Here is a 10,061-nt window from a genome sequence, read left to right as displayed (position 1 = left end):
GAGCCGTTTTAGGTAGGCGTGGTTGACTCTTAACTTTTATAAAGAATATCTCTTTGGATTTGAGACTTTAGTCTTTGCAACTTTACAGATCTTATTTATGCACCAAGAGCTTGTAACACTCCAAAGAGAGAGGAAAAATTGAAATCGCATCATATGACCCCTTTAATATTTGTAACTTGTTTCTCTCAGTGGAAGCTGGAAGGAGAAGAAGTTCAAGCCGTATAATTTCGAGGCGATGGGTGTCGCTCCAGACTGCGGTCACCTGCACCCTCTCATGAAGGTCCGGACGCAGTTCAGGCAGATCTTCCTGGAAATGGGGTCAGTCCTTTACCTTTGCATAACACTCTTCTGCCTCAGCTGATAAACCACCAGTTATCAGATTTATTGTGTGGACATAATATTTTGGGCAAAATGATTTCACACATGCTTGGTCAGTGTTTTTGTGGAGCAGTAAAACATTTTAAAGCGTGTCCTTAACCTAAACATTATGTCGATAATTATAATTAGACAATATTGTGCCAAGTGTGTTTTTGTGCTGGTATCTTTTTCTGGTTTAGGCCTTTTATGGACAGCTGACTCCCCAAGCTTTTAGTATTCATATTCTGTGCGATGGGTACTTCACTGTAGTGACAGAAAATAACTTCCACTATCCATTATGAGGCATTATTTGCCTCTTAAATCTGATTTCCCAGAGATTTTTACCTGTATGACTTTTTTAACCTTATTAGATGTACACATCACCTTTTTTGTCAAATTCTTACATTTAAGCAGTAAATTCAGATCAAAGGAATCAGTATCAACAAAATCCATCTTGGCACTGCAGAAGTGGCACAGAAGCTGCGTCTGAAATGGCATTTAGATGTATTTTCACAGACTGCCCAGAGTTGGCTTGAATGCAATTTACAAATGCTGACTCCTGTGAGATTTTTTTTATTTATTTTTTTTTTATGAATAAATAAATTTTTTAATAAATAAAATTGTTTTTAAATTAATTATTGTTTTTAATAAGTATTTGATTTTTCTATTGATTTATTTTTATATTTAGATGGAAAGGTACTTTAAATTAATCTAAAACATCCAGTAGGTGGCGGCAAGTCACTGTCAATGATTTGAGTCACTCATTTGAATGATTTGTTCAAACGGATGATTCATTGGGCTATTGATCATTCATTAAAGTGATTCGTTCAAAACTCTGATTCATTCAGCAATGAAGAACCGCGTTGTTGCTCAAAGATGCAAAACTGGTCTGCTGTGGTTTCTTTTGAAACTTTTCATTGATAAAATAAACCAGAAACAGAAAATGTTGTCTTCATATTTTATTATATCAATATGACAATTGCAATCATACTGATTTGAAGTATGTGCGAGTACCATAGTTACAGCGGCATGCGAAAGTTTGGGCACCCCTGGTCAAAATTTCTGTTAATGTGAACAGTTAAGCAAGTGGAAGATGAAATGATCTCCAAAAGGCATAAAGTTACAGATGACACATTCCCTTTATATTTTAAACAAAATATTTTTTTTATTTTAATCTTTTACATTTTCAAAATAACAGAAAAGGAAAAGGGCCCGCAGCAAAAGTTTGGGCCCCCTGCATAGTTAGTACCTAGTAGCACCCCATCCTCTTTTCAGCTTCAGCTTTTTTACAGATGGTGTTATGTTTGCTTCCAGAATTTGTTGGAATCCATTGTTCCCTCTACCCGTGAAATGTTCCCCGTGCCATTGACTGCAATACAACCCCAAAGCATGATCGATCCACCCCCATGCTTAACAGCTGGATTGGTGTTCTTTTCATGAAATTCTGTGCCCTTTGTTCTCCAAACATACCTTTGCTCATTGTGGCCAAAGAGTTCTATTTTAACCTCATCGGTCCACAGGACTTTTTTCCAAAATGCATCAGGCTTGTGTAAATGTTCTTTTGCAAAATTCTGATGTTGAATTTTGTGGTGAGAAGGACATGGCTGCTGATTGTTGGGGGAAGGTTAGAGGAGTCTGGGTATTTATAAAGCTTTGAAATTTGCATCACCTGACCTTTCCAAACGATGACTGTGAACAAGCCATGACCCTAACAGGCTAATTAAGGTCTGCTACCTTGGTCAAAGTTATCTGAGAGCTCAAGTCTCCTGGGGTTCCCATTCTTTTGCAGGGTGCTGCTTTCCCCTTTTTCACTCTAAAATTGTAGGAAACAAAAACAATACACTGATATTGCTTAAAGGGTTAGTTCACCCCAAAATGAAAATTCTGTCATTATTGTTTACGTTCGGGTGGAAATCGCGCGCATGAACGTAATCTGCGTAATCGGCCTTGTTTACGTTCGGGGGGAAAGCGCGCTCACGAACGTAATCTGCGTAATCAGCCTTGTTTAAATTTGGGGGGAAAACGCGCTCACGAACGTAATCTGCGTAATCAGCCTTGTTTACGTTCGGGGGGAATGCACGCACATGAACGTAATCTGTGTAATCAGCCTTGTTTACGTTCGGGGGGAAAGCGCGCGCATGAACGTAATCTGTGTAATCAGCCTTGTTTTTTCATTTCATTTTCATTTTCATTTTTGGGTGAACTATGCCTTTAAAATATCGCAAAAGGTTAGAGGAGTCTGGGTATTTATAAAGCTTTGAAATTTGCATCACCTGACCTTTCCAAACGATGACTGTGAACAAGCCATGACCCTAACAGGCTAATTAAGGTCTGCTACCTTGGTCAAAGTTATCTGAGAGCTCAAGTCTCCTGGGGTTCCCATTCTTTTGCAGGGTGCTGCTTTCCCCTTTTTCACTCTAAAATTGTAGGAAACAAAAACAATACACTGATATTGCTTAAAGGGTTAGTTCACCCCAAAATGAAAATTCTGTCATTAATTACTCACCCTCATGTAGTTCCAAACCCGTAAGACCTTCGTTCATCTTCGGAACACAAATTAAGATATGTTTACGTTCGGGGGGAAAGCGCGCGCATGAACGTAATCTGTGTAATCAGCCTTGTTTACGTTCGGGGGGAAAGCGCGCGCATGAACGTAATCTGTGTAATCAGCCTTGTTTACGTTCGGGGGGAAAGCGCGCGCATGAACGTAATCTGTGTAATCAGCCTTGTTTTTTCATTTCATTTTCATTTTCATTTTTGGGTGAACTATGCCTTTAAAATATCGCAAAAGAGTGTTTCATGTTTAACTTTATGCCTTTTGGAGATCATTTCATCTTCCACTTGCTTAACTGGTCACATTAACAGAAATTTCGACCAGGGGTGCCCAAACTTTCGCATGCCGCCGTATATCAATTATGCCTTCATACAGAACATTTTACTCCATAACAATGTTTTAATCTTAGAACGCTACTTTGCAAACATATTCCTAAGTATTAGGTCTCTCATTCACAGATTCACAGAAATGCCCACCAATAACTTCATCGAGAGCTCCTTCTGGAACTTCGATTCTCTGTTCCAGCCCCAGCAGCACCCAGCAAGAGACCAGCATGACACCTTCTTCATCTCGGGTGAGGAATATCCACCTCTGTGCTTTCACTCATTCTGCAGGAGTTTGGACCACATACATTCAAAGCATATTTTTCAAACGATATTTTGTGTATTTCACAGACCCAGCCCTTGCTCACGAGTTTCCTCAGGACTATTTGGAGAGAGTGAAGCAGGTTCATTCTGAAGGAGGTTACGGATCACAGGGGTAAGATGATCCACATTATATTCTATGTATGCTATTTGTTTTTAAATTAGTCAGCAAGGTTGCATTAAAATGATCAAAAGTGACAGTAAAGACAATTGTTATAAAATGTTTCTATCTCAAATAAATACTGTTCTTTTGACCTTTCTATTCATCAAAAAAATCCTGAATTTTAAAAAAAAATCTTATCACAGTTTCCACAAAAACTTTAAGCAGCACAACTGTCTTCAACATTGATAATAATAATAAATGTTTTCTCGAGCAGCAAATCATCATATTAGAATGCTTTCTAAAGGATCATGTGACACTAAAGACTGGAGTAATGATGCTGGAATAAATTACATTTTAAAATGCATTAAAATAGAAAACAGTTCTTTTAAATTGTAATAATATTTCATAATACTACTGTTCGTACTGTATTTTTGATTAAATAAATGCAGCCTTGGTTTAAAAAAAAAAAAAAAACTCAAACTTTTGAACAGTACTTTATATTTGTAGATCAATGTAATTTTAACATCTCAAATACATTTTAAGATACAAATATGACTGGAAGATTGAAGAAGCCCAGAAGAACCTCCTGCGAACACACACCACAGCGGTCAGCGCTCGCATGCTGTATAAACTCGCACAGCAGGTGAACACACACACAGGCTCACTGCTCGTTTCACCGCTCTTTAGCTCAGATCTCACTCGTCTCTGTGGTATAATCTTTCAGGAGAAGTTCACACCCGTGAAGTACTTTTCCATCGATAGAGTTTTCCGTAATGAATCTCTGGACGCTACTCACCTGGCGGAGTTTCACCAGATCGAGGGAGTGGTGGCCGACTACGGCCTTACGCTGGGAAACCTCATGGGTGTCCTGCACGAGTTCTTTACCAAACTAGGTACTACACTCCTTGCTTTTTAATAACAAGATACATGAGTGTGTGTGAGATTCTACTTTTTTTTAAATCATCATTATTTGTATAATTATCCATTTACAGCGAAGGAAGAATCCTGAATGTTCATTAATTTATTAATAAACCTGGTAAATTGCTCGCTGTCTGACTTTTAGACATCCCAAAGTTGATTGACCATGATTTTGAAATGTTTTCTTTCAGGAATCACAAAATTGCGCTTCAAGCCTGCGTACAACCCCTACACCGAGCCAAGTATGGAGGTGTTCAGCTATCATGAAGGTAAAAGTCTCCGTACGAAGTCATACGTGTATGTAATGTGCTACGTTTATATTGCTAAAGGTAAAAACTAGTGCTGTCAAATGATTAATCGCGATTAATCGCATCCAAAATAAAAGTTTTTGTTTACATAATATATGTGCATACTGTGTATATTTATTATGTGTATATATAAATATACACACACATACAGTATATATATTTTTTAATATTTACATGTATTTTCATGCATATATGTATATTCATATAATTTATATTATTTATAAATATATTTACTATATAAACATAATATTTCGTAAATATGTACATGCATGTGTATTTATATATACATAATAAATCTACACCGTACACACACATATATATTATGTAAACAAAAACTTTTATTGTGAATGTGATTAATCATGATTAATCGTTTGACAGCACTAAAACATTAAATCTTTTACAGCCTGCTGTTTTGTGGGTATAGAATAAGTAATAAAAGACAAATTATAAAAAAATAGGTGGTAATGCAATAACCTAATTTTAGAAGCAAAACTATTCGATTAAGTAGTGAAAGCATTAATATTGAAGTCGACATGAAAAGGAAATGAGTAGTTTTTTTCTTTCCCATTGTGGTGTATATCCGAGTAAAACGGCTTCTTTAAAGAACTGCATGAAAATTTGAAAAATTGTCATTTTTATCAGATTTATTTGCCTTTTTTTTTTTTTTTTCTCTGGTAGTCTGTAAGGCTCTGTGAAATGACAAAAATAATTTGCAGAAGCGATATAAAACTAACACGTTCAACAAAGAATTTCTTCTTAGCCTTGCAGTTATAGACAATCAGTCAACATTTAAATCAAAATATTTTCTGATTCAAATCAAAGCTTGTAATGTTTTGTTTCACCTTGTAGCTGATTGGTTGTTTCTTGGTTTCTAACTATTAAAAAAAAAAAAAAAAAGACTTTTTTTTTTTTTTTCCCTATTGGAAAAAATGAATGGAAAAATATTGGTGTGCTCATGTCCTCCTTGGAAGTTCCTATTTATGAGTTTGGAAGTCATAATTAGTTATGACCTCAGATGAGTTCAAGTCATTTTGTAGGATGAGTAAGATGGCTATGTACCATAAGCAAGATTTTTAAACTCAACTTTTTCAAAATAATGAATAAAGAGTATGCATTCGGTTTTTGCTTTTTTTTTTTTTTTGATTGTTCAGTTTATGAAAGCACTGTAAATTGAGTTGCTATATATTCGTAATTGTTTGATATAATCATATTTTGTATACGCAACTTAGCTAGTTTTACTGTAAATGGAAAAAAATCATTTTAATACAGCTACTGCATCCATTGCATCATATTTTCTCAGACACACTGCCAACTCGGAAACTCGGGGCTTAAAGAAAGTTCAATGTTTCCCCACTCATAATTAAGGCTTTGTGGTGGCATTAATGTGCATTGAACTCGTAAATATGATCTTTTTGTCAGCACTTGAATGCACCAATACTTTCCAGTACTTACAAAGGCTGCTGAAAAAGCTTTTCTGTGCACTCTTTAGGCGGAAAGCTAACTGTCTAAACCAGTTTAGCATCATAAATCGTCCATCTCGCTCAATCTCTCTCAGGTCTGAAGAAGTGGGTGGAGGTGGGTAATTCTGGGGTCTTCAGGCCTGAAATGCTGCTGCCCATGGGATTGCCCGAGGGGGTGTCAGTCATCGCCTGGGGTCTGTCCTTGGAAAGGTACATTGACACGCACATATAAAATAGCTTTTTTGCATACAAAATGTCAGAGTTGGTTGATTGTTTCTCTTTTATTTTCACCCATCTTCAGACCCACCATGATCAAATATGGAATCAACAACATCCGAGAGCTCGTGGGCCACAAAGTGAACCTCCAGATGGTGTACGACAGCCCAATATGTCGACTGGACTCTTAAATAACCATCATACAGCTCAGCATATGGATTCATTTGTACTCTCACAACTCAACTGCATTTTTATTGTTTATTTAAGCCATAACACCCTGAACTACACTTTGCTGCTCGGCATTACTTACGAGGGCCGTGTTGAACAGGCTGACGTCAAAGCAGAGGAAAAGAGTAACGTCTTTACATTGCCCTTATTACAACATCACCGCCTGATATAGAAATCCCTATTGGCCTCCACTCAAAGCTCCACTTCTGCTTTTATGTAGGTTAATTCTTTGGTTTCTGTTACACACACACACACACACACATTAATATATTTCCATGACAGCTCTGTAAAAGAACAGCCACCCAGTTTGTTCTCATAACCCAGAATGCAATGGAAACTATTAAAGTCCTCTTACTGTAGAAATATTAAATAAAAAATGTTTCAAATCTCCAGTATGACTTACTTAATGGTTGTTTATTATGAAACCACAGTTCTTTTAAGTGCATGCAAAGTGTAAGTGCATACAGTTAAACCAGGGTCCTTTGCTGGACAACTAATTAAAAAGCAGCGGAGCTTTGTAAACAGCTCAGAGTCATCATGTGACCTCCATAAAACATGTAATCATGTCATCTCCATAAAACGATTTGATTTCCAGAACAAATTTACCGGGATTTTTGAAAAGGTCCTGTTCACACATGATCTATTAATGGTAACTTACCGGTAATTTACCAGTACTGTATGTGTGAAAGCTAAGTGTATTGTCACACCCCTAGTGTCGATGAGCAGTGATATAGCTCATAATTCTCCAAGTGTATGATACAGCTTTCATTCTTCAGGTCAACCATATATTCATGAAAAAAATCAGTTTGAATGCTACACAATGCAATGCGACATGTGGTTCACAAACGTTTTGATTCGAAGCCCCCCACTGTCACCTTATTTAAAGACTCCAAAGATATTCTTCCAAACAAAACTTGTTTTTTTTATTAGCTTTGTTGATATATTAAATAAATTAACCACAATTAACTGTGTGATTCTAGAACCTTCAAGAATGGTATGTTCGTTAGTAAGTTTTTTTTAAAGGAAAATAATTATAACAAAACAATTATGATTTCATGTCTCGATTTGATATGTTTTGGCATTCAAATTAAATTAGATTATTTTAATAACATTTATTTTAATTAATTTAAATGAGGCCCCCTGGTTGAGAACCGCTGTACTCAAGTCAAACTGGGCTGATGTTTCTGCCATCAATCGACATCTTTTTTTTCTCTCCTTTAGATGTTCTCTGTCTTTTCTAAGTAATATTATTTCCTGGCGGCATTGATTCTGTTTTCGCTGAAACTGACATAAATGTTAAGCAGTATGTTTGTATCTCTAGGGGACATATTTGTACGTTGTAGTCAAGTTCCATGAACAAACTAAATAAGATGAGTGGCACTAATTCAATTTCTTTCAGCAAAACTCATGGTTGGAAACGAGTTAAAGATACTTCCGTCATCTTTTCGTGTCTCGGCATCTACAACTTAAAAATTACGTAAATGCACACTACCGCTCCAATTTTGGGGTCAAATATTTTTATGTTTTTGAAAGAAGTCTCTGCATTTATTTGATCACAAATACAGTAAAATCAGTAATATTGTTAAATATGATCTAAAATAACTTGAATACTTGCATATATTTTAAAATATAATTGATTTTTGTGATCAAAGCTACATTTTCATTCATCATTACTCCAGTCTTCAGTGTTGCATGATTCTTAAGAAATCATTCTAATTTGCTGCTCAAGAAACATTTATTATTATTATCAACGTTTAAAACAGTTTTTTTTAAATGAATTCGACATTCATATTTGATCAGGCTTTGTAATCTCTTCATTCCCCAGCATCTTGTGTTGTTGGCACACATAAGATTACATAAAAGCACATGTAGAGAGGATGTGAGTTGGATTGTCAGGCTCTGAATCTAGGACAGAAGCATGTTGATGAAGTTTATACAATTTTAGATGATTTGAACATAATCCTGTTTTGAGAGGACCGTCAGCAGCGAATGATAAATCTGCTGGCCCGCCAATTGCCCTTTGGGGTCGAGGGAATCCTCTGTGACAGTGAAGGATTACATCTTGTTAACTTGCTTAAATGTCGTAACATCTTAAGTGGCCGAGTCAAAGTAATCCCCTGTCTGAGAACAGCCCTGTGTTAGCCGCTGCTTCACTTATTACCTGTATGGATGTCTCGTTTTAACATCAGAAACTCACTGTTATACGAAAGACGGTAGTATTTGCATTTTTTGCAGTATTTATGTTTTCACTCTTATTCATGGAGATACTATACACTTGTTTTATACATAGTTATTGAACTTACTTTTCCAAGTACAACTTGAGGGTTAGCAGAGTTCTTTATTTACAGCATTTGTAACAGCATTAGCTAATGCTTGTCAACCAATGTGGACTGTAAAAAAACAAAAGTCAAAAAAACAAGTCGGCCCTCTTTAGCAAAATATTGCATTATTAGTAAATGGGGACGTTCACACAGCACACGTTCTTGTGTTCCACTACAGGTACATTCAAAATGTGACAAAAAAATTGGATATTTGGTGAAAATATCCATATCATAGTGCAAGTTTGCTAAAGCAAAGTCTAAATTGTTAACTAATTGGCTAGCAACATATTCCTCTACTGCAATGTAAGTCGTTTTGGATAAAAGTTTCTGGTAAATGCATATTATTTAAAGCAGGGGTGTTAATTAAACACACCTGAACCAGCTAATCAAGCTTTAGAGACTAGAAACTTCCAGGTAACTGTGTAAGAGATGATTGAATGTTGGCCCTGGTTGTTTTACAGGGTAAGTTCACCTATTTTCAACCAGCTTTGCATTATTATCATGTCAGTAATATAAGTAAATAAACAATGTGTATTATTTTTCTGTTATCTGCACCTTTATTGGCAGCAAAATTCCTGCAGATGATTTGTGAAAACCACAAATCATATTTTGCATGGATAGTCTGATTGAATCCAGTGCATTATTGGTGTTTACATTTTCATACACAGCCCTTTTTCTGTAGTCACGTAGCTTTTCAAAAAAAAATTTTGCATTACCATTTTAAAACATTTCTAAATCAGAACAGGTTTATGTGCTGTTGAATAACATGCCCTGATTTTGTGCACAAAAAGTCCAGGAATATGTAATGACTTTGACTTTAAAAGTTTTTCATTTTCAACATTGTTATTAGTTACTATTTTAAAAACAGGATGCTCATAACGTAAGGTGCCGAAAAAAACAGCAAGCTGGCATGCCAATGCCAAAAACCCAACATTTAAAATGGTTGAAACAA

The 10,061-nt window shown here is 35.9% G+C and overlaps 1 protein-coding gene across 1 annotated transcript in view; it reads left to right on the top strand.

Moving 5' to 3' along the window:
- The window catches only part of LOC107731469 (phenylalanine--tRNA ligase alpha subunit-like), a 12,747-nt gene extending 5,567 nt beyond the window's left edge, over positions 1-7,180 (top strand). Inside the window, exons 5-12 of the mRNA XM_016542561.1 lie at positions 190-318; positions 3,370-3,485; positions 3,586-3,670; positions 4,202-4,301; positions 4,383-4,551; positions 4,768-4,845; positions 6,440-6,554; positions 6,646-7,180. Of these exons, the coding sequence (XP_016398047.1) occupies positions 190-318; positions 3,370-3,485; positions 3,586-3,670; positions 4,202-4,301; positions 4,383-4,551; positions 4,768-4,845; positions 6,440-6,554; positions 6,646-6,751 (898 nt within the window). The 3' untranslated portion in view covers positions 6,752-7,180. The remainder of the gene's footprint in view (positions 1-189; positions 319-3,369; positions 3,486-3,585; positions 3,671-4,201; positions 4,302-4,382; positions 4,552-4,767; positions 4,846-6,439; positions 6,555-6,645) is intronic.
- Positions 7,181-10,061: the final 2,881 nt, after the last annotated feature.

The sequence above is a fragment of the Sinocyclocheilus rhinocerous genome, unplaced genomic scaffold (genome assembly GCF_001515625.1).
Source record: "Sinocyclocheilus rhinocerous isolate Xijiao unplaced genomic scaffold, SAMN03320098_v1.1 scaffold1871, whole genome shotgun sequence".
Lineage (NCBI taxonomy): Eukaryota > Metazoa > Chordata > Actinopteri > Cypriniformes > Cyprinidae > Sinocyclocheilus > Sinocyclocheilus rhinocerous.
This window is presented reverse-complemented; position numbering and strand designations above follow the sequence as displayed.